Source organism: Gambusia affinis, linkage group LG12, assembly GCF_019740435.1.
Source record: "Gambusia affinis linkage group LG12, SWU_Gaff_1.0, whole genome shotgun sequence".
Lineage (NCBI taxonomy): Eukaryota > Metazoa > Chordata > Actinopteri > Cyprinodontiformes > Poeciliidae > Gambusia > Gambusia affinis.
Window position 1 is genome coordinate 27060381 of NC_057879.1, and position 23880 is coordinate 27084260.

Here is a 23880-nt window from a genome sequence, read left to right on the forward strand (position 1 = left end):
TTTGACCTGATGTGAAATTATTTTTATTATTTATTATTACGGCCCTCCTTGTTGCTCCTAGCAACAGTTAAACCTGTCGGCAAAACAGCAAAAGTTTTGATTAAACACCAAAGTCAGTTTGTGGTTCAATAATTAACATCTTTTGAAAATTACTTCTTCTGTTGATTCTCCATTAACCATCAATGTAAACATAATCACAATATGTTTGTAATGTGGCACCTAAAAATTAACCAAAGTATGAACAAACTAAAACTACTGAAAACTAAAAAAACCAAACAGTGTTTAATTAAAAACAAGCAGACGCACTCTAAAAACCAATTAAACTTCACTGAATTTAACAAGTCATAAAAAAATCTAACAAAAAGTCAGACACTATGATACCCTGGTAATAAACCAGTTAAACCAGTATGGGATGTTCTTTCCCGGCAGGCCGCCGCCCAGCCCGTCCGGCGTGGTTTCCATCTCAGCGGGTCACACCCAGCATCCGTCCGTTCCCGTCTACGAGATGAAGTTCCCGGACCTGTGTGTCTACTGAACCACTCAGAACATCAACGAAGCCGCCCGCCGCTCGTCCTCCAATCAGAGACTCGGACGTGCGGCGGGCTGAACCGGCTGCACGTCGTTTCTCTGACTCACGTCCCCGAACCCAAACGGTCGAACAGAACAAAACCAGAACAACGCAAACCGCTTTACGCTCCGTGTTGATGTCGATGCTCAAGCTTCACGCCGTGTAGAAAAACTAACCTGTTGGATAAAAACCAGCTGCAGGTTTTCCAGCTTCTTAGCAGAGAATCCAGTAGAACCGCTGATAGATCGACCCGATCGTCTGTATTTACTCATAAACAACCATAAAAACTAATCGGTTCAGTTCTAACGGCTCATGGTTGGTGAAACGGATCCAGCTTTTATTCCTGAAGCTTTTCAAGGATTTGAAGATTTACAAAATCACAACTTTCACAATGATTCTTGGATTAAAATTAGGCAAAATGTGCAAAGTCTCAGTACCTGTTCAAGCTGAAATGAGGTTTTGTTTGGCAGATTTTCCACGAATAACTTAGAAATAAACTCAAATATTCTTTGTTTTTCTGAAACAAAGGAGAGAACAAAATGATCAAAATATTCAGTTTCAAAATAAAATTTTTCCAGAACCATGTAAGGTCCAAAAATAAGTTTTTTATAGATTATAAAGAATATTACGAGGTTAAAAATAATTTAATTCAATTATTATTGAATTATTGAATTGTCTTGTGAATTATGTTGAAATATTTTAGGTCTGATGGAAGAAATATTTCTTCGGATTTTGATGTTTGACCCAAATAAACGGAAAAGCTTAAACATTTATGCATTATGAAGCAGAATTGTGAAGAAATAGTGTTTATGAACTTTGAAATAAAAATCCAATATGGCTGCCACATATTTAACCAAGTGGAAACAACCGCAGTCGTAATTAGTTTTTTTCTGCTTCTGTTTTCAACCCGTTTGTTACCCGGTCTGTTCGTCACGCATCACCACCGTCATGCTGTTCAGCACATGAACACCAGGGGGCAGTGCATCACAATTAATGGACTTAAAGCGCTAGCTTGTTTGGCTACTGCCTGACCAGCTAACTGGCTAACGATGCGACACTTTCCACCATAACGTCGTATTTACGGCACCATGGTAGTTTTAGAACGGCTCTACCAAAGTGTTCGCTTCCAGTTATCGGTTCACCAGGCAAACTGGGATTAAAACCGCCGGATTGGTTCCAGTAAGCCCAGTATGTGACCGGCTGGGCTTTATCAAGCTGCATCGATATTCCTGGATTTTCTTAAAACCGGTTTGAAAAGCTATAAAATCTTAGAGGTTGTTGTCATGGCTACTAAACCCGAGGGTGTAAAGTTTGTAGAAGTGGGTCGGTTCTGAGTGTGGAGGTCCGTTTGGTTCTGGTCGGGCTGCAGCTGGTTTTGGTTACCAGAATATTGTTCTGGTCTGAAATCCTGCTGCTGATCGGTACTTCGGGCTGAAGGTCAGACATGAGCAAACGATCCGGGGCACATCGAGCTGGATCTGAACCGAATCGTTTCCCGGTGGTTCTGTCGTACGTTGAGCTCGTCGTGCCTCCCGATAAGTGAATTTTGATGGTTTTTATTCACCAACCTGAGCCTGTTAAAGCTGAACTGTGTATTGGTTTCTTTACTTTAACTAGACCAAAACCAGCAGAACATCTGCTGGGACGCGTTCAGAAAGAACCGCAGGCTGTCGCTGAGTTCGGGTCCAACAGATGGAAACGGATTAACATGGGAGTTCCTGAAGTGCAATACCAACTATGACCACTAGGAGTCTATTTCAGACCGAAGCATTATTTACTAAAGTTAAAGCTAACGGCAGCAAATGGAGCCACTCTTCCTTTCAACTCTCATATGCTGGAAAATAAAAGTTAATCCTGCGAAACTTTCAGCTTCGTTTCTCTGTTCCTGAATGAAATCTATAAGTAAATATTTGACAGATATTTCCAATGCTTTCTAGCTCCTTGGTATTCAGTCTGGTACTTCTCCTCCAGTGTCTTTCCATTATCTTGGTGGTTCTGGGCGGGGTTTCAGTTTTTACCTGAGAGTCCCGGAAATGAGCCTTTAACTACAGGGACGGTTTGTTTTAGGAAAGTAATCTGAAGTTCTGGGAGAGGACGGGCTGCAAACAGAGAGTTTGATCGCGACTCGATCAACGTTGTTGTCTAGTCTAATAATTTAATCCTCGCAGCCGTGAGGAGAGTCGTGCAGGTTGAGATCGTCCACCAGCTTCTGTACAGAAACCCGATCCAAACCCGGTCCGTTCAGATCGAACCGGAGCAAACTGAGCCGTTTGTGAATCCCGACCTTCCCATCTAACCGCATGATTCTAAATATAAAACACGCTGTGAAACCCGATCCAGACGTTTCACCGCCGGTTCGGTTCGGTCCGGTCCGGTTACTGTTGTTTTATGCGTGGCTGGAAAACGTGATGAATGTCGCTGACGCAGCAGATCGTATATTTTTGTACATTTTATGCATCACCTGGTTCTGGTAGATTTCAAACATATCATTGAAAAAATGCTGCATCATCGTTTCTTGTTTGTCGTCACTTGAATCGGATCATGAATCTTTGTCTCTAATCATAAATGATTTTGATTAAAATGAGATTATTCATTTAGCTCTAAACCTTTTTTCACCAGATCGTCGCCGTGGTTTGATCAGACATCTTGTCAAACAGACTTCCGGGTTTAGACGCTCCTTGGTTTTAGTCAGTATTAGGCTGAGTGGAGGAGAGTCCAGTTCTGGCATTTCAAACCCAAACGGATTGCGGTTCCTCATGTTTGCACTTAAAACGGTTCTGAGGCACAAAAACAGCACAAAGGTACGAATGGGAATGTTTTTACTCTGAATGTTCAGCTGGTCGTCCTAGCAGCCTGATTAGCCTGCACTTACTGATGCACGCCTCCTGGGCGGAACCGCTCGTTTCCACGGCAACAGCGAAACCTTCTCGTTTTATTCGTCTGTGGTGCAGCAGTCTGTATTCTTGTGCCAGTTTTAGAGAAATGTCTCGTCTCTGTTCACCTTCAAAGATAAAACGCTGACGCTCAGAGTTGTTGTTCAGTGATTTATGACCACTAGGGGGCGCCAAGGCTCAGCTCTTCCTGCAGGTTCAGGAAATGACGTTGTTTTTGTTCTGGAGTCACTGACCTGAACTTACACACTGATTGGCTTTGATGTTCTCAGATCTCATTTCCTGAACCTGAGCAGCAGCAGAGCCTCGTTTTACCATAATGTCTCAGAATGTGTTGAAATTTCATGTTGGAGAGAAATAAAATGTTTCTATTGAAGTATTTGAGTTGCAACGTTTTCTGTGGTTGGTTTAGTTTTCTTCCTCCTCCTCATATTCATCTTCCTCTTCCCCCTCCTCCTCTTCCTCTTCTTCCTCCTCTTCTTCCTCCTCCTCTTCCTCTTCCTCCCCCGGTCTTTCTGCTGGTGTTCTGTCTTGGTTCTGAATCCCACCGACCGTCTGCAGCTCTTTGGTTTCGGCTCTCGATGTTCCAGCAGGAGGAGTCGGCGTCTCTTCATTCATTACATCAGAACTTTGATCACTGCAAACAATGAAATTTGTTTTAATTAAATATTAAAACATCTTCTGTAGAAATAAAGTTGTTTTGGAGCTAAAAACATTTAATTAATACATTTTCTATTAAGACTTAATATAGATTCCATCACCTGCTGCAGATAAAGCAGGACCCACTTCCACTAATAAAACATTAGAAAATCCCTTCAACTGGATCTACAAGCAGCACTGAGGTGGATCAGAACACAGAAAAGGAAATGGACCCGCTCAGTGAGCCCTGTGGTTCTCCGTATCTCACCTGTCTGAATACTGAGCAGAACTCGTCTCAGACTGGCTGGGTTTGCTCTCCTCACTGGACCAGGCCGGTTCCGCTGCGGGTTTGGAGGGCCTGCCGGGCCGGCGGCAGGGCGGCGCCGGGCCGCGGCAGCGCTGCGACGGCAGGCTGTGGTTGAAGTGTGCAGCAGCCATGCACTGTGCTGTGGTTTTATCACACACACACTGCAGTTTGTCACACACTGTGACGCCTTGACCTGCAGATGAAATGGAAACGATGATTCAGAATCTGGACGACATCAGAACCTCCTGCAAACACTTTCAGAACCTTCATGACTCACTAAAGCCCTGATGGAGGAAGTGGGAAAGTGATTTCTATGTTCTGAGACGTTTTGCTTCCTTAAAGAGAAATGGGAACAACCTGTGAAATATTAAAGTTTGACCAGGACAAACTTCCAGAAATCAGTATTTTCTTTCAGAGCGTCTTCTGAACTCCTGAAGTTCTGGTTCTGGTTCAATAGCAGGAAGGTTCAAGGAAAGCAACCTGCACTTTGAATGTTTCCCTTTAGGTCCAACTTTACAACGTCTAACTTTAAAGGAAGGAACCGGTTGGTCCCGGGTTGAGGTCAGAGAACGCAGCCTGTGGGGTCAAAGTTCACACGTTACAGAAAGCAGGTTCCAGGTTAAAAACAGGAACGTTCCAGAACAGAAAAACTGTTTTTAAAGGCTGAAAGAAACTGGGAGTTTCTGTAAACTTGGAGAAAAAATCCAGTAGAAATCTATGAAGACAGCGATGCATTCTGGGAAAAAACTTTTTCGAAGCTGGCCCGTTGCTTCCCAACAAGTTTCATCAAAGTAACCTTTAAATACTTTTATTTTGAAATAGGTCTGCCCTTCCTGTGTTGTAAGCAAGCGGCTGCATTAAAACGTTTCATAATCCTCTTCTCCGTTCGGATTTGTGCTGAATATTAAGAACTTTATCTCAGACGTTAAAGCTGAACTCACATCGCGGTTTGTTGCGGCTCTCGCAGGAAATGCGAGCGTCGAGCTTCCTGTCGGCCCGGCAGCCCATGGAGCCGATCTGCTTCAGGCAGCAGCGATGGAAGAAGCAACATCTGAGGAGCAGAAACTCGTTACCATAGAGACAGTATCATTATTTACTAACGTTTCACCTGTTTAGTTACCTTAAGAAAATATGTGCCTCCAAAAACCCGCAGAATCAAAGAACCAATCAGGAACAAGAAATGGGTTAAAATACACTGCCTTAAATTTATTATTTTATTTTATGTTTCTGCATTTAACAATCTATTTTTCAACTTTTACCAAACATTTTTCTCTGAAAACAATTTCAGCAATTTCAAGTTAAAGGCAGAAAAATCAAAATCAGTAAAAATCTTTCACAAAGTTTGAATAGATAATTATTTTAATAATGTTCCAAAAACATTAATATTTTAGTAGCAATAAATATTTAATAGTATTATTGAAATATTTTAAAAATGGTATAAATATTTATATAATTAAAACGTTTATATTCATAATATTTGATCATAAAGACACATTGTTAGAATTCTTAATATTTAAGATGTTTATTTTTTAATATTAACATTTAATACGAGTTGACAAGTTTATTTTTTATACAATTTATTTACATTTTTTATAACTTTGTGCCCATTCATCAAAGTGAAAGTTTACTTTTTAAATATAGTTATTTTTCAATAATTATTACTATTTTTCTTATTAAATCTGAAAATTGTTCAGGCTCAGAGACGTTAATGATTTATAAAGATTTCAATTATAAATAACATTTTAAAAATCAATAACATACTGAATACATGAATTTAAATTAATATATTTTTGTGTATTTTATGTAAATAAATTCCCATGGGGCCGTGCTCACCTGTCCAGCTGGTCCAGAGGAAGCCCCGCCCCTTCCTGTCCGCAGTAGCAGCCGTACATCTCGTACTCGTGCGGACATCGTCCCGTCAGGCAGCGCAGCATCTCCCCCAGCGCCGGCATCTCTCTGCGGCGCCGGCCGTCGCTGCTGAACACGCCGAAGGAGGAGCTGCATTCTGATTGGACGAGACATTCAGCAGCCCATCTGTTAAACGCCTCACCGCCAGCGATGGACGTCCTGAGGTCGAAGCTGCGGCTCACCTCGGCCGCCCGGCTGCTGGATGTCGGTCAGACCGACGGACTCCAGCAGAGACCAGGCGAAGAACGGCACCGCCCTCTTCGGACCTGGCTCCGCCCCTAATGACAAACAGGTTCATCTCCTCTGAGACGTTTAATCTGAGATTTATGAGCTTCCCTCTGACCACCACTAAAGGGTCAGAGGTCATCTGATTATCCTCCTCAGACAGTTAACTCTGTAGCTGGCAGCCATCTTGGTAGGTATCTGTAACCGTCATGACAGTTGCTATAGAGTTGTTATGGTTCAATCTCGACGGCAGCCATTTTGGTGATACATTTGTCTCTAGCGGATTGGTCGGGCCTGTTAACACAAAGTCTTTTAAAGTCATGGTTCATCTAAGCTTTGTGCTGCGCTGCCTACCAAGATGGCTGCTCAACGACTTCAAGTTCACGTCTGGTTTTATGGGTTTAATGTATGAAACCCTGAGCTGCATTCTGTTTATCAGCCGTACCGTCTTCCTCCTGCGAGCCTTCTTCCTTCTCCTCTTCCTCCTCTTCCTCTTCCTCACAGAGAGGCGTCGTCATCGTTGTGATTGGTGGAGATTTCCCAGCTGTCGCTGAGCTTCCTGTGGGTTTGGACTGGGCGATGGTTAGAGATGCAGGTGACAGAAGCTCCACACCTGCAGCAGATTAAAGGTGAAGATCAGAAGATTCCTGATTCTCCAGAACCTGGTGGAGATTTTCACCGAGTCTCCAAGTCCGAGTTCAGCCGTCCAACAGGAAACCCAAAGCTGTTCTTTTCTTTAACTAGTGTTTCTGTTGAGCTGCTGTTCAGTTCAAGAGTTTTAACTGAAGTCCAGCAGGAATGTTTAACCGTTCCAGATGTGATTCCAGATGTTAAGAGTATAGAGTAGAAACAATCTGCAGACATGAATGAATCCACTCCACAAAACAAAAAACAAACAGAAAAACGCTGCAAAGAAAAAAAATGCCTCAATTATAAGGAACAGAAGCAACAGGGAAAATGTAACAATTAGCAAAACGGCTGCAAAATCCTCCAGACCACTAGGGGGAGTCAGTCACCAAATGTTACCAGAACTGGACCTCATCAATTCAGAAGAGGGAAAAAAATTTAAAAATTTTGATTTCAGAAGATTAAAGTCAAAATTTTGAGAATAAGTCAGATTTTTTCTTTTCATTGGCTCTAATCTTCCTCCGTACAGTGAAGACGGGATGATCAGAGAAAGTGGAAGGAAGAACAAAAGGTGCGTTTTGTTTCATGTCGTTAAACAACAGATTAGGGCCATTTTAAATAGAAGAAAACAATCAGAGTAAATTTCTACCAATAAAATTTGCTGTTTTATTATCAGTAAATTTCAAGTTTCTTCAACTTGAAACTAGAAATTTATTTATTTTTTCATTTTTTAAAGATTTTGGAGAATCTGAAAAAAAAAAAAAAAAAAACTTTTCAAGCAAATTTTCAACTTTCTAAATTTCTAAGATTAACCTCAGAGGGTTTTGGTGATAATTTACTCCTTCTTTGTTTTTCTATCTACATTTTCCCTAATATGCTGTTGGAAGTTTTGCAATACTATAGAACAGCAGTGTATGTATGTATGTAGGTGATATTACCCTCCAGGCCACTAGGGGGAGTCCAGTGTAGCTAAAATCACCTCAGTCAACATGCTGCAGCTCTATAGAACAGTGACAGACTGAATCCTGTTAAATCATGACATCCCGTCATCAAATCCTGTAATATTTGGTGGCCGACTCCCCCTAGTGGTCTGGAGGACTGAGAAGCAAGTTTGCAGAATTTTCCTCTTTTGCTTCCATTTCCTGCAGTATTATTTTTTTTGGAGTTTTTTTATTCTTCATGTGTTTGCAGCCGTTGAAACGTTTATCTTCCTGAACAACCGAACATCGTGTTCTGCTCCTTAGCGTGTTTCTATGGCCGAGTCCAGTCTACAGAGGAAACAGGAAGTACTAGTGAAGAGACCCTCAGATGACCTCAGATGACCTCAGACCTGCTTCCTCCTTTGAAGGGGCAGCTGGAGCGAACGTGAAACTGTCCTCCTCATACAGACTCATTCACTGCCAGAAGCAGCTTATTAATATTAATGTTTCGCCTGATAACTGCCAGGTTTCCCAGCTCAGCTGTCCCAGAGCCTCAGGGCGTCATTACAGACCCAGTCAGGAGGAAAACGGTTTCTCCACCTGCTGCAGGTTTTCTACCTGGCAGGGAAACGGCGCCGGATGACCCGGCAGCTCAGAACCTGATTTTATGAAGCTGCAGACAGAGCAGAACGGATGCTGGAACATTTCCTGCAGACTTCTGGGGTTCTCCTGAAACCAGTGGCATGTACTGGTTTCAGTAGAAAACCTGAAACCAGTGGCATGGACTGGTTTCAGTAGAAAACCTGAAACCAGTGGCATGGACTGGTTTCAGTAGAAAACCTGAAACCAGTGGCATGGACTGGTTTCAGTAGAAAACCTGAAACCAGTGGCATGTACTGGTGAGTTATTGGTATTCATACACAGTTTCAGTGTAGAACCAACAGTCAGACATTAGATTAACTCAATTCAATTTTAAATCATAAAATGTTTGTATAATAACTAAAACATAAATTTTATTTGCAGAATTTTCAGTGGTTCTTGTTAGTAAAACGTTTACCGGTTCCATCCAGCAGCGTGTTTCTCAGAGATGCTGAGGCGCCAGCAGCAGGAATCTGCGTTGCTGTCTGATCCATCCCATAATAAACACCAGAAGGGCTCCGTGGAGACGGCGGCCCGTTTGGGGTCGCTCCTTCATGGACCAACTGGACCGGATCTGCAGCAGATTCAGAACGTTTCAGCACTAAGCCCCGCCCTTTTCACACTTCAGACCAATCGTTGCTCGTCAGTCTGACATCAAACTAGGTGACGATCTGGTTCTTAACACCAACAAAACAAAGACAATTGTTGTGGTTTTCACCAGCCTCCTAAAAACGGTGAGAAAACGGAAACTGTTGACGACATCAAACGCCTCAGCAACAGAAACCTGAGATAAAACGTTGGCACCTCCCACCTGGTGAGGAAAGAAGAAACTTTTCCTCCTCAATAAACTCAAAAAATTTAAATTTTCACCCCTGTTCAGCAGGAGAACAGGAGGAAGAATCCTGAGCTGCTCGATTCAGCGTTTAATTAAAACTGAAAAAGAAACAGGCTGATCAGATTCTGGTGTAATTTAACCATTTTACTTTTACTTCTGAGCATTTCTGACTCAATCAGGAGGATTTAGAAAAACTATAATGAACACTTTATCTGTAACACTTACATTCTAACATGAGCTACATAAAAGCTCCAAAAATATAATGTGAATTCTAAAAACGTAACATTTAAATCAAAAAGTAACATTTAAATCAAAAAGTAACATTTAAATCAAAAAGTAACATTTAAATCAAAAAGTAACAACAAAGTTCCAAAATGTATCATAAATTATAAAAAAGCCAAATGAACCACTTGTTAGAACCAGTAAACATAATATCTGCATTAAAGTTCAGACATGCATCTAAAAAAACACAGACTGGTTTCCATGTTTTTCTGGCTCACCGGGGCTGGTTGTACTGGTTGGGCTGGTTGTACTGGTTGGGCTGGTTGGGCTGGTTGGACTGGTTGGGCTGGTTGGACTGGTTGGACTGGTTGGACTGGTTTCTGCAGGACTCTGGGTCATCTGATCTTCAGCCTGGTCCTCCCACTCCTCTTCTTCTGCCTCTTTCAGGCCTGGAGATGCAGAGATTGGAAGCGTCTGAGCCAAGTGAGTCACTCAGTGGGAAGAGAAATGATTTCTGGACCATCAGATCCAAATGGAATAATTAGCAGCTCAGGAAAAAGATCAAGAAACTAAAAAACAGGAGATTTAAACCGTTAGAGATCAAACTCTGGTGTTTCTGTTCCTCTTGGTTTCCCTCGGCTGCCTGTTCCTCTGAAAGAAAAGATTTACATGAAATGAAACTTCGGTTAAATATTTTCAGTCTTTTAGAAAACAGATTCAGTTTTAGAGGAGCAGGAGAAACATTTTCAAATCTGTTTCTGTTGCTCATTTTATTTCTGCAAACATCCCAGCACGGCGCCGTTCCTCTCTGATCGTACCGGGACGAGTCCGGAGTCCGGTTGGTTCTGGTGGTCCGGTGATGAATTCTCCATTCAGCTCAGCCGGTTTACTTTGGTTTTCCACGGTACCGATCATCACCCGGTCCGGTTCTGATGGTTCAGAGGACGTAAAAGTGAAAAAGTGGACAGAAAGATTTTGGTAAAGAACCAAGATTAAAAATAATAAACATGTAAATTCCAAAAAAACAAGATATACTATCATATACTGTCCAGCTGCCATGGAAACCTACAGCTCAGGTAATCAATAATCTAAAATACAAAAACTTTATATCATGTTTCTTCAATACTTTGGTCAGTTTTGCTGTTTAATGTTTAGAAAATAAAGTTGTCTTAGTTATTTTTATCAATTTATTTCATTAAAACATCCAATTATGCTTTCCTATAACATATTAACTAATTCTATTATTATGTATATTATAAATAAATATACATAATAAAGAATGTGACGCTAAGCTGATTATTTTCTCTTACTTAAGTTAAAACAATTTATTTCCTCTCAAATGAAGCAGAATTAAAGTTTATTATTATTATTATTATTATTATTATTCAGAATCCTAAAGTGTGTGAATATTTTTCCTGTGGATCCTGGAACCTGGATGTTCACCTGCGGGCGGCGGGGCGGCGTTGGACAGCCGCTCTGCTGCTGTGAGAACATCTGGAAAGAGGAAGGATGAGGTCAGTTAGAGTCCAGGCAGGAAAAGAGCCAGTTGGACGTTAGCAGGTTTTAAGCTGAGCTCGTCCTTCAGAGGTGGAAGAACCGTCGTGTTCTGGTCGGTTCAAACTGAGGCTTCCTGCAGGAACTCAGACCTCCAGCAGGCTTCACTAACTTTTCTCTGTGAAGTTGACTTCTCCACTTTAATGACCTCCACTTCAACTCAGTCTGAGAGCAGCTCAGCCTCTTCCTGCAGCTATATTTAGACACTCTGCTCTGTGAACCAATGATTTTTCTCTCCCCAGATGAACGTGGGCAGGAAGCTGCAGGATGAGACGTCAGGAGGTCGTTGTTTTAATTGGCTGAGGTGTGAATCAGCCGCTTCCTGCAGCCTGACCCTCTCCGAACGTGACGCACCGTCCAGAGACGAGTGGAGGCTCCGTCCTCTCAGGCTCACCCGTTCTGTTGAAGACGTCGTCAGCCTCCGCCGCGCCGCCGCCGAGCCAATCTGAAACCAGAACCACACTAATGACAGATCCCAGCCGCTGACCGGACTCCGACCCGGATCAGGAAGAGAGGAGGAAGACGTGAAAATGAGTCAAGCTGCTGCAGAATCTGGGCCTCAATTAGCAGAACTGGAATTTAACTGGAAAATGTGTCTTTTATTGAAAGAGCAGCATCAAACCCAGAAGGATAATTGTAGATTTCCACAATTTCAGAAACTAAAACATAAACCATTCAGGAACTTCTGGAGCACCAGTGAAACCAGTCAAACACCAGCATCCAGTGACCAGTAATCTGCGGCCGCCCACTAAGAGTAGAGGTTAAGGGTCAGATGACTTGAACCCCTCTACATTTATTGTGGGTTTTTTTCTCAAACAGCCAAAGAGGCATATTTGATTCCACAGATGCCAGGTGATGCATATTCTACACATACTGAGGATCATATTGTAGCAATTTGCTGCCATCTAGTGGTCGGAACTTAATCTGACTACTTGCAAACTAAATACATAAATCAATATTTGTAGCTTGTAAAATTAAACAGTAAAAGAATAACTGCAGTAGTTTGGGTTATTTAGCTTGTCAAAGGGAAAAAAAGTTAATTTTTCAAAGTTATTAATTTATAAATCTTTCAGTTTGATGCTAAATATTTAGATCAGATGTTAATGTTTAGCTTGAAGCGGTTTAGCTAAATACTTAATTAGCTAAATATATAGTTTATTTAGCTGGTAAACTAAATAAATAAAATGTAGTTAGCAAGCTAAATTAAATATTTAGCTTGCTAACTAAATATCTAGTTAGTCTCCAAATTAGAGCTAAACTAGCTAGCTCTATGTAGCTAGTTAGCTAGCTATATATTTAGATTGGTCATTTTTGTCTATAACTTAAAAACAAACCGTGACATCGTGGTAACATCCAAACTAATTCCAAAACTTCTCAGTTTAGCATCTGCTTGACAAAAAACAAAAATAAAATACTCCACGTCATTGCTAATAAATTAAACCAGTAAGGAGTTTACGGACGAGTCTGTGACCTGAAACCAGTTTAAAGATCAACCAATTCTACCACCAAGAGGTCAAATATAACGTCAGATGTACCTTGCTAAGATATTTCCAATAATAATATTATTAGTATTAGTAATCATCCCAATAGTGTGCTGTGAAACTGAGATGTAACCGATCCAACCCACCTGTAGCATTTCCAGCGGAGCAGGCGGCCGCCGTCAGGCCCCTCAGGCTCGGGTTGTAGCGGCTCCGGGTCACGCAGTCGATGGCGGCTCGGTCGCATTCACAAAACCTCTGCTGACACGGGTCGCCAACATCTGCAGGAGAAAGAGGAACCATGAACCCAAATCCTCAGGAAGGAGCTCCAGGTTCTGTTCGGTCTGAGACTCACCGCAGCTGCTGCTTTCTGCGGAGCAAGAGTAGTTATACGGAGGCAGAGGCAGCGGCTGCCTGCAGGGGGCAGCACTCTGGTAGCACTGCCTGTGAGCTGCACAACAGCTGCAGCAGAAGAAAACAACAAAACGCTACTTAAACCTGACCAGGAATCTAGAGCCTTTCATTTCAAACCAGAGGAGGAAGAGAACCCAAAAATTATACTCAAGTAAGAGCAGCAATACTACAACGTATTTTAACTCAAGTAAAAGTAAAAAGTACTATTCAAGGAATTACTCAAGAGTAAAAAAGTATTTGGTAAAAGGTTTACTCTACTGAGTAACTGATCAAATGATTAATTATTTAATGTCTAAAAATTACATCATCAGATGGATCAAAATATATTTTAAGGACAAAAATTGCATTAATTCATATAAGTAACAAAAATAACAAAATCAGGGAAAAAAATCTTTCCCAGATCAGTTCCTTTAAATAAAAAACATATTAAACTTTAACAAAAACTGGTGTTGTTTTGGGTAAACCATAATAAAAAACCCTGTTTCTTATTCAGTGAGTAGAAAATTCAGAAATTTTTACTCAAATAACAGTAATAATAAAATAATAATAATAATAAAATTACTCATGTAAAAGTAGAAAGTACAGGATAGTAAAAATACTCCTAAATGTACATTTATTTAAAAAAGTTACTCAAGTAAATGTAACTAGTTACTCTCCAACCAACTCTGTTTCTAACAGAAAATCAAATCTACAGAAGTCAACGTATTTCTAATCATTTTTGCTCATTTTTCTTCATCTTAAAATGTGTTTAGATGAGCACCAAAGTTTACAGATTCTCCTCTAATCCCCAATGGATAAGATGAGAATCTGGGAATCATCTGGGTTTTGTTTACGTGTCCAGAGGATCCACTGGGTTCCCAGACGCCACATGTCTGCAGGAGCAGCCGTAGTCCTCCAGGTCCCGCGGACACAGCCCTGATGTACACCGCAGCCTGGACACGAAGCTCAGCAGCGAGGGGAAGTTATCGAAGACGGCGTGGAGCCAGACGAAGCGCAGACCCAGACAATCTGACGCAGGAAGGAGAAGACGGAGCTGGTCGAATTAAAATCAAACTGCAGCAGATTTCTGTCCGTCTCACTGGTGATCCAGTCTGCTGAGTTCATGTGGGATTATTACAATCAGTCTCGCAAAAAATTAATCTATAATCAATCATTTTGTAATAATCAGTAGCTTTGTTTTCTCACAGCTGCACAACTTAGGTTTAAAATTAATATTACTTTAAAAGGGCTTTAAATCATATTTCTGTTTCATAATTAAAGCAGATTTTTGTGTGTTTTGAGACGTTTCATCATATGAAACATCTTTCTGTCGCTCACTCCTTACCGTCATCTGATGTAGCCTTTATTCAGAGGGAATAAAACTAAATGTTATTTTCTTCTTTCAAAAATCACTGATGACAAATTTAATTAGCATCAACAAGTGCTATCAAAATAGATAAATAAGCATTTTTAAAACCTACCTCTACTAACAGAAAGATGTCTAAAACTTTTAAATGAGTAATCTATGATTTTTTGATTCTCTGGAACATAAATATGACATGAGATGTTCAAGTTGGGAAAAGTTTTCTTATCTCCACGGATTCAGCCAATCAGTACAAAGGAAAACAAATGCAGCCTCTGGATTGGCTGCTTTGTAAACGCCAACCAATGATGTGTCATTAAACATTAAAGTAAGTATTTCAGCTTCCCAGGCTGCATTTTCTTTAGAATATTTTAGATCTACTGAAAAAAATAGGTTGATTTTCTGCAAATAATGAGTCATTAATCAGCAGAAAAATGCTCCAAACGAGTTAACAGAACATTTTCTTAAACGTTAATTTACTTTGATGGTTTTTATCCGTCACTTGGTGCCAATAATGAGGTCGTTTTTAAATCAAAGATTCTCCAAGAGAGAGAGAAAAAGTTTCTTAATCATTTTTGTAAAGAAAAGATGAACTGTGACTCCAGATCTGATCCAACCAGAACATTACAGAAATTAATGTTCTGACATCTTAGAACTGATTATCATTCTAAAATTTGCTTCTCTCTGTTGAAATTTTTTATTTTTTTGCTTTCAGTAAATATCAGCTAATTAAAGGAAAGATGAAAGTCCTGAAGGAAACGTTTCTCCCTGCAGGCTGTGATCCGACTCGGCTCGTTGACTCATCCTCTCGACCCGCTGAACCTTCAGCTCCACTCCTTCATTAGGATTAATTCAAGCAGCTTGTGTGGTGACCGTTAACATGCCTGAAGTTTATTGTTCCAAATAAAAAAACATAACAACAATAATAAAGGATGATTCTCACCAATTACATGACCTGCGTCTCGGCTGCTGCCCTCTGGGTCCGGACAGAACGCGGAGCTGCCGGAGAGCGCTGCAGAAAAACAGAGGAGATTTAATTCATGCAACATTTAACACATCAGCAGTTAATTGATTAATCATTGTGTGATTAGTGTAATTACACAAATAAAGGAAAGCATGAGGGCAGAGAGGGAGCAGCCAGCCTAGAGCTCAGTGATTGGGTGAAACTCACAGCAGGAAGCCGCCGGCAGCAGGAAGATCCACAGCAGAAACATGATGAGATCCTGCAGAGAAAATCTGATTGGAAAAACATTAGAACCACAATAAAACAAGAACAGATGGGGGAACCTCAAAGTGAGGACTAAGAAAGCTTTTATTGGAGAAAAATGATTAGCGATCCACACTGCACTGGCCCTTTAAGGTGGCGCCTTCCGATGGTTAGCGTATGAGACGGTGACCCCAAGGTCACCATCTCTGACCCCAAACACCGTCGCCTCGGCGCTCCCTCCAGAAATAAAGGCAACAAAATGGACATAAAAACCAGCTTTCCTGGAGTCAAAGCGATAAGTCAAAAACATCTTCCGAAACTGATGTTAGCACCGATATATCGTGCTTCTCCAAACAGTTCTAGTGCTAAGCTAGCACGGTATTTAACAGAAGCTAATGCTAAATGCTATACAAACATCACTAGCAGAACAAGTTAGCATCAGGCTGGGGGGCGGGGCTAATCACCCAGCATGTCAGTGACATCACATCCTCTCCAACGTCACAGGATTCACAGGATCAGGTTTGGTTTTCACCAATACCAGGACGGTTTAGCTTCAGGAAGTGATTCAGATTTCAGTTTTATTGATGTTCAGTTTGGCCTGAATTCCTGCTCCGGTTTGTTTAGGTGAAGTTTCCTGTCGTGTTTATTTGGTGCAGAGAGAACATGAAGCCAGCAGATCCTCCACAGTCGGCTTCATCACAGCCATCAGGGAGGAGGAGGGAAATATCGCAGCTGCTTTCTGCCGGGCTGTAACAGAGACCTGCATTTACTCCAGCATCTCACACCAGCTCCATAAATTACCCCCATCACCGTAATGATCACTGCTGCCGCGCCAGACAGACCTTCAGCGCCTGCAGCATCAGCGGTTAATGGCTCCAAACCGCTCAGCCCACCTGTGGCTCTGATCCACGACACCAACAAGTGGGTTGTTGATGCTTCACAGAGCCGGCTGGATTTCACCTGGAGCGGGAAGCGATATCACTGCCTCTGAGCGGGGGGCTAACGCTAACACTGCTACACTTTATCTTTAATGTCAGCTGAAGAGCCTGAGCCTCCGTGTTAATGGAGACAGCTGCTGCTGAGGCTCACAGGAGCTCCAGCTTTACCAAACAAGATAAATACACAGCCTGAGTTAGCATGCTAAATGCTAATCAAGGAACGATCCGGCGGGTTTGTGTTCTGGACAGCTGAGCACGGTGGTGGAGGAGTGATGACTGAGGAGGCTGAGCTGTACCTGCATGCACAGCCCTGCATACTGTGTGTAATTTAATCCAGATTTTACACAAAACAGCAGCAAATACAGCTGATTTAAGAACAAACTGAAACTAAAGACGGATTTTAGAAGAATTTAATTCATGTTTGGACTTTGAGAAATTTTCTTCATTTTCATGTAGAAAACATCAAACTCCAATAAAATCATGTTGCCACCAGTGCAGAGCTTCATAAACAATGGCAGCAGGTGAAGAAAGGGAAGTAAAGAAACCACTTCAGTCCAAGGAAACCATTGAGTGGAAGAGAAAAACCTGGACGGAGAGCCTGGTGGCGTCGTTTCTCCTGACTGTTTCCAGCAGCAAAGGATCAAAAATGTTTCCAAACAGCAACTTTTCTGAAACAGCTCCACTGAAAACCCAGAGAAAAGTTCTCAGAAATGAACAAACTGATCGACTCTTAAGCACTAGAAATGTGTCGGCCTTCCAGGATTTGGTCCCAGAGTTAACATCCAGCATGAGGAAGAATAAACTCCAGACTTCTGCTCTTCTATCTTCACCCTGACGTTTTCCTGCAGATCTGTTCGTTGGTTTGTTTTCTTACAGTTGCCCTGACTCGACCTCGTCTGCCTGCTCTGATTTTTCAGTCGACCTCCAAACGAATCCAAGGACACAGAAACATCCAGAGAGGATCTGCAGGAACTTCCTTCAGCTAAAATCAGCTTAAATATCAGCCTGAATGTTTATTTAACAGAAAAACAACAACATTAACATCCATTTCCTACGTTTGTCAAACAAACTGTAAGGTGTTACCTGATTTGTCTTCCAGCTGCAGTCAGAAGTGGCTCAGCCTCTCCACTCCCAGCAGAATGAATCCTCAGCTTCTTTAGCTGTTTATCACTCCGACCTGAGGAGGAGGGAGCCTCCAGCTCTCACTGGCTATCGGGTGACACCTGAGCAGAAGCTTATCCCGGTCCGGTTCCTGCAGGTATGTCGGGGGTTTTATAAATGCGGGCGGGGTCCGGCAGGGGGATCCACAGAGCCGCCTTTGTCCATCAGGGGTCTGGATCTGCGACCCGGGAGGATCAAACGGGTCTCATCTGATCCTCCCGGGAGTTCGGATCAATGAGTGCAAACAGGAAGGGAGGGGCCGGCCCGCCGGAGCAGCAGGGCTGGCGGAGAAGCTTTGGGTCGGACGGGTGGAGAAGATCCAGGTGTTACAGAACATCTTTTAATGAACGTCTGACTCGGTTTTAAGATCCAAAGTAAGAATGTTTCCAACATGAAAAGACATTTTAAAGAGCTGCTTTATTTACATTTATCATTTATTTAGTTCAATCTATGACAACAGGCAAAAAGAAATGTTTGTTTGGATGAAAGAAATAATGAACTTTAGTTCCAACGTGGCGAAAACCAAACAAAGGAAAATCAAGGAAGAGTTTGGATCCGTCATCAGGTCTTAATGGACGTTTTGTCATTCTAATAAGACTAATATCTGGATATAGAGATGTTTATTTAGGTTTGACTATTTTAGTGTGTTTCCCACTTTCATTCTTGCAAAGACTTGCAAGTTTTTACAAATCTGTACGTCTTGATAAGATCTTTGTTTGGTCTTGTTAAAGTCCAGATTTGTTCCTGGACGTTTCCAGGATTTTCTTTCTAGATGAAAATCTTAAACTTGTTACCAGCTCTGTTTCCTGAATAAATAAAGCCTTAAATTCCCAAACTGACCTCAGAAAATGAGAAAAGTTCTGAATGTCAGGATTTTTTTAAATAAAGATTTCCCAGACAAAAGGCCTAATAATAATGTTCATAATAATAATAATGACTCCAGGCAAAATAAAACTCTCCACAGATCTAAAACAAAATGAGAAATTATTAAAAAGAGGAAAGATCAACGTTTTACTTCATGGAAATATCTTTTTTTTTTTAAATCTGATCAAACAGTTTAAAAATGTTCCAATACTTTAATAAGACTGTAGAAATGTTACTAAACAAGCATCTTTATGAATTAAAAGCCAGATTATCAACATGCAAATGAAAACAGCAGCGACTTCCTGGAACTCAGGAGGAATTAAAACTGGTTCAGTTTATGGATCTGAAGGTTTGAGGTTTGTTTAAAAAAATCTTCTACGGTTTCCTGGCTGAGATTTTCTCTCCTGTTCATCCTGCAGCTGCTGATTGTTTCTCTGCTTGTTTTCTACAGATGAAAGTTTTTGCCTCTTTTGGGTAAAATCCTGCAAAGACGTTAAAACAGGAAAATCCTGTGAAAACATTGGAGCTGATGAACATGCAGAGCAACAAACTGATGTGACTCCAAATTCTTAACAAAAACCTAATTTTCTTCTAAAATGTTTATTTCCTTCTGAAATCTGAAGTTTTCAGGATGTTTATCACATTAATAGTAAAAAACCGTCATTTTTCTTATTCATGATTTCATAACAGCCATTTACTTTTTAAACATGAAGAATACAAACATTTAAAAGTGGATTAAAGTTTACATTCATCAACCTGTTTTATTTTTTAAACAAACTGTAAACAGGGCAACCGATAAACACTGATGTTTTAAAACTATCTTCTCTTTAAATAAAGGTTTTATATATATGATGCTTGTCAGATTAGTGATTAAAATCCAGATAAAAAGTGAAAACTGTTCCTGTTTTTGATTCCCCAGCAGCTTCCAGCTGTTGTTGGGAAGATGAACGGCTCTTTGTTTCCGCCGCTTCCTGTCGGGTCACAGTTTGTTGCACATCTTGGACAAGCATCTCTGTTTCAGATCTGTGGAGGGAGGAGAAAAACCGAAAAGGTTACAGCCGGGAACCCGACACCAGAGGAAGAACCCCGGAGCCGGAAACACCATGATGGACCTGGACGTCAGTCACACAAAGTTCAAGAGAAACTTTGATCCTAAACGTTTAATGAAGATCCAGGTTGCCATAGCAACACCATGGATTCAACGGCGTTCATTAGCGCTTAATGAGAAAAGAGGTTTTCACTGTTCGCTTTAAAGGGACTCTGTAGATGTAACTTTATTTATGTTACACTTTTTACAGATGGATTTACATCATTTGGATTAAAATATAAAGAACAAAAAACTCCACAAACCAGCAGTTATCTTCTGTTTTGATGTCATGAAATATTAAATAATTAGCAATGATGCCTAATGCAGCTTCAAAATCATTCTGCACAAATAAATAAAAGCTTTAAAAGTTAAAGGATCGGCCATTTTAATGGATTATTCTTCAGTTCTGTGCTAAAATGTGAAAAGTTAAATAAATATTCTAGATCTAATTCAGAACATGAATCTATTTATTCACAGAATCAAAAACCAGATGGAGGCGACAAGAACTGGTTTTAAATGTTCCTCAACGCCTCGGCTGCAGAACGAGTTTCAGGTTCTTCTGTTATGAATCAATATATACAAAATATTGTTTTTTAAATGCTGCGCCATTTTTCAGGTATTAACTCCGTGTTTGTCTCGTCTCAGTCAGCGCAGACGGAGAACATGAAACAGTTTCTGTGAAACAGTTTCTGTGAAACGTCGTTTTCAGTTCATCACTTACTTCTGGAGAAGGAAACTCTCCTGACTCTTCGACAGACCTCGAACGTCTGCTCTTCATACCACAGGAAGCTGTCATCACAGTATCTGTAAGAGCAAACAGAAATAAAACATTCAGAAATAAAAAATAAATAAAATATCATCTTGATGAAAAGTGAATGAACGACGGGATGAAAACATGAGAGTCACTGAGAATCAGAAACGACCAAAAGAGACCTGGAGTCAAACTGACACCGGGCTGGTTGCACTGCCAGGGTTTCTCCTAATCCGTTCAGATCGGGTCGCCATGGTAACGGGTACAGGAGGCAACCTCCGCCAATGAACGGCCCATCCAGAGAGTTCTGGTTCTACCTGAAGGTTTCCTGTCAGTTGAAAACCCTCCAGGTCCAGCAGGTGGCGATAAAAGCTACTCTGATAATTAAAGTCCACAACGACCCAGAATGAAGTTCTGAACCGAGTCAGGCCGACCCACAGCAAGAAGATGATGATATGATCCATATTCATGATCCATATTCATGATCCATATCTGCTGAGGGACAGAGCTCCTTCACCGCTTTGCTCCAATGGTTCCTCTAAACATCGTTTCAACAAACAGCCCGTCAGTTGGACCAGGAACCAAACTAGTCCAGACCAGTCCAGTCCAGTCCAGTCCAGACCAGTCCCAAACCATCAAACTCTTTACTGGTAGGAAAACTGACCCAAAGTTCTCCAGTTTCCGGTTCTGCTACGTTCCGACCTCCACCTGAGACAATCAGTTCCCACTTTGGAAACGTTTCAGTCAAACTGGCTCCGTTTCTCAACCTGCTGATAAATCAACCTGTTTATTGATAAATGACTAATAACTATAACTATTTGTTAACTGTGTTAATCTCGGATTATGGTTCCCTTGTTGGGATTATTATTCCTGTTGCTCAACCAGCCGCAGCGACTCCATAATATCTGTAAAAACTCCTTTTGGTGACAAACCAAAAGAGTTTTTAACCTCAAACCTTTATTTCTCCGTCCTTTCAGCCGCTGTCTGACCCAGTGACGGATTATTTAACAGCCTGGCCAGCAGGGGGCGGCGGTGTGGAAACCTTTTGGTGACCGTCGGCGGCGTCCGGCTCAGCGGCCTGCAGAGGCACTGGGAGAAGAACCGGCAGAGCTGCAGGACGCAGGGCTGCAGCCTGAGCTCGCCGAGCGTCTCCGCTTCGCCGCCAGGCTGCGGCCTCCTCCAGGGACAGCCTCTCGAGAGACAGGGTCAAAGGTCACGTCAGTCAGAGACTCAGCACATCCACAGGCCCTGAGGTCTGCTTCTGTCTGCTGCCTGATTACAGATGAGAAACTAACAAGCACAAGGTGAAGTACAACCAAACAAAATGAATCTCTGGGAGGAATCAGGAGATTCTTGGTTACACACGTTGTTAATCTAATTAATCCTAATTAACATAAAACAGATTTAAATAAACACAATGAGACAATTAGAAACTCCAAAATGACAGAAACTGTTTCTGTCGTTTTGCTGAACATGAATATAAACCTGATCTGCATCCCAGATCAGATCAGATCAGATTTCCCTCCCAGCTGATCGGAGCCGATCGATCAGCAGATTGTGCTGCCCGTTTCTCTGCCCGCAGCAACCTGTGCAGCTAAAATCTCATTTTACTGCAAACTAAAGACAAACTGCGCAGGCCGCTGCAGCTCCGCCGTTGCCAGGCAAAAGTCAAAGTGCGCGAGGAGGCTGGACGGTTTTTCTTCTTCTTTTGCAGTGTGATGTTACCGCCATCTAGTGGTTCTGATGAGAAATGCGGACAAAGCGAATATTCCCCCTGAAACTCCAGATTTAGACCAACATTTTAAAGTCTTTTGTCTTTTAAACACATTAAAAAGAACAAAGATAATTTTAGAGTGAATTTTTAAAATAAATTACCTTGATACATAAAACAAGAAAAAGATTTCAAAGAAAAATTGGGATAAAAAAACTAAAATCCTTAAGATTAAAATAAAGAAACAACTGGTATTAATGTAAAACTAATAAAAAATGCAGATATTTATTAATAATTCCTCTTTAAGAGTTGATGCTGTTCTGTATTAAGTCTCCTTCATAAAGAAGGGCTGCTCCTCCAGTTGCCATGGTGACCGTCTCCGGCTCTGCCTCCATCTGCAGCACACACACCTGCCCTCCCCCGCTCCCCCCGTCAGCCTCAAATTAAATCAGACGCCGTCGATGAGCCCAGAAATGACGGCGGACGGTTCTGATGCTGTCACCGACACTCAGCAGGAAGACGAAGCCTCCAGATCAGAGTCGTGTGTCTGTTTTCTCTCAATGCGACAAAACAAATAAAAATGTATTTAATGTGTTTTAATGTCAGAGGAGACGCTGCGCTGCAGGAAATCACTGCAGAATAAGTTCCTCATTATTCCAGCAGAAAACAGATAAAACGTTAGTTGTTGCTCTGATTTGGAGAAAAACAGGATTTAGAAATAAATCAGGAAACATTTTCAGCTGCCTGGAAACCCAACAGGTTGTGACTGTCAAAACAAAAAGCAATATTTGGATTTATTTTGTCTGTTATAATAAAAATATGTGTTTCATTTTCCAAAGTCACATTTTCATCATGTCAGAATGTCAAACTAAATATTTAATTCAATAATTAAATATTTAAAAGAAAGCTCAATATTTAGTTTGAAAAGGAGACATTTAGTTCTTAACTAAATGTCGGAATCAGGTAAATGTTTAATTTAAAACTAAATATTTATTTTTCAAACAAATATTTAGCAACCAAGCTAACTGTTCCAGTTGGAAGCTACAGCCTGAGTTAGAAACTAAATATTCAAGTCCAAACTAAATATTTAGCTAGTTTAAGACTTCCTGTTCATCCATTCATAAATTATTTTTGTGAAAATCATTTTTATATTAGATAAATATCTAGATTGGTCCTACATGTTTAGTTTGGAAAATAAATATTTAGCATTTAGTTCCCACCTCAGTGAATTTTGACCTTTGAAATGTTTGATTTTAAGAACTTCCTCCCATCATAGAACACCTGGACTGCAGGTGGTCATCAGCGGCTAACAGCCTCCACCTGGTCACTGGTTACCTGGTCTCTCCGTTTCTCTGGGCCGGTCAGGTGTTGTATCTCTGCTGCTCGCCGTCGTGTCTGCAGGTCGTCCTGTCGGTCGGAGGGTTGAAGGTCTAATGAAGGTCGTTTGTAGAGATGTTGGAGAAATGTTTGTTTCCACCAGACTGTCAGATGATTTCAGGGAGGTTGTAGCTGCAGGAGGTCGGGCTGTGACTGCAGGAGGTCGGGCTGTGACTGCAGGCGGTCGGGCTGTGACTGCAGGCGGCGCTGATCCA

At 41.3% G+C, this 23880-nt stretch overlaps 3 protein-coding genes and 1 long non-coding RNA gene across 7 annotated transcripts in view; 2 read left to right on the forward strand and 2 right to left on the reverse strand.

Annotated features, from left to right (window-relative positions):
• The window catches only part of efr3a (EFR3 homolog A (S. cerevisiae)), a 57096-nt gene extending 53258 nt beyond the window's left edge, over positions 1–3838 (forward strand). Inside the window, exon 24 of one of the 2 annotated variants that reach the window (XM_044135192.1) lies at positions 430–870. In XM_044135192.1, coding sequence (XP_043991127.1) covers positions 430–535 — 106 coding nt within the window. In that variant the 3' untranslated portion in view covers positions 536–870. Of the gene's footprint in view, positions 1–429 lie in introns of both variants that reach the window. The other variant, XM_044135191.1, reaches the window with a different exon arrangement.
• LOC122841673 lies at positions 3371–16327 on the reverse strand. Of its 2 annotated transcripts, XM_044135198.1 has the most exons (18): positions 16241–16327; positions 15741–15792; positions 15513–15581; positions 14061–14235; positions 13169–13275; positions 12963–13094; positions 11730–11780; positions 11225–11275; positions 10600–10710; positions 10373–10432; positions 10060–10230; positions 9143–9298; positions 6984–7151; positions 6496–6591; positions 6239–6410; positions 5347–5456; positions 4367–4598; positions 3371–4096 (listed from the first exon to the last, which is right to left on the reverse strand). In XM_044135198.1, the coding sequence occupies exons 1-18, from the start codon at positions 16256–16258 to the stop codon at positions 3868–3870; spliced, it is 2160 nt and encodes a 719-aa protein (XP_043991133.1). In that variant the 5' UTR covers positions 16259–16327; the 3' UTR covers positions 3371–3867. The 2 variants fall into 2 exon arrangements, with proteins under 2 accessions (XP_043991133.1, XP_043991134.1); XM_044135199.1 differs by lacking the exon at positions 10373–10432.
• Positions 16281–20199, forward strand: LOC122841790. The gene is made up of 3 exons (XR_006372442.1): positions 16281–17566; positions 17814–17972; positions 19761–20199. It is a non-coding gene; the product is annotated as an uncharacterized LOC122841790 (long non-coding RNA).
• LOC122841775 (HERV-H LTR-associating protein 1) lies at positions 18971–22128 on the reverse strand. Of its 2 annotated transcripts, none has more exons than XM_044135341.1 (4): positions 22063–22128; positions 21620–21769; positions 20548–20630; positions 18971–19762 (listed from the first exon to the last, which is right to left on the reverse strand). In XM_044135341.1, exons 1-4 carry the CDS (start codon positions 22071–22073, stop codon positions 19719–19721), a joined length of 288 nt encoding a protein of 95 aa, XP_043991276.1. In that variant the 5' UTR covers positions 22074–22128; the 3' UTR covers positions 18971–19718. The 2 variants fall into 2 exon arrangements, with proteins under 2 accessions (XP_043991276.1, XP_043991275.1); XM_044135340.1 differs by having other exon boundaries at positions 21994–22127.
• Between the last annotated feature and the right edge of the window lie 1752 nt (positions 22129–23880).

Bases quoted from the DNA above. Each gene is read 5' to 3' on its own strand.
- LOC122841775 (XM_044135340.1), bottom strand. From the start codon at position 22,073: ATGCAGATCAGGTTTATATTCATGTTCAGCAAAACGACAGAAACAGTT. The intron at 21,770-21,993 runs GTGTTTATTTAA...CTGTCTCTCGAG, and splicing joins GAGTTTCTAATTGTCTCATT to AGGCTGTCCCTGGAGGAGGC. The intron at 19,763-20,547 runs GTAAGTGATGAA...CTCCCTCCACAG, and splicing joins GAGAGTTTCCTTCTCCAGAA to ATCTGAAACAGAGATGCTTG.
- LOC122841673 (XM_044135198.1), bottom strand. The intron at 10,231-10,372 runs GTTTAAATCTCC...CTGCATCTCCAG, and splicing joins CCAGAGTTTGATCTCTAACG to GCCTGAAAGAGGCAGAAGAA. The intron at 7,152-9,142 runs GTAAACGTTTTA...AATCTGCTGCAG, and splicing joins CACGCTGCTGGATGGAACCG to GTGTGGAGCTTCTGTCACCT.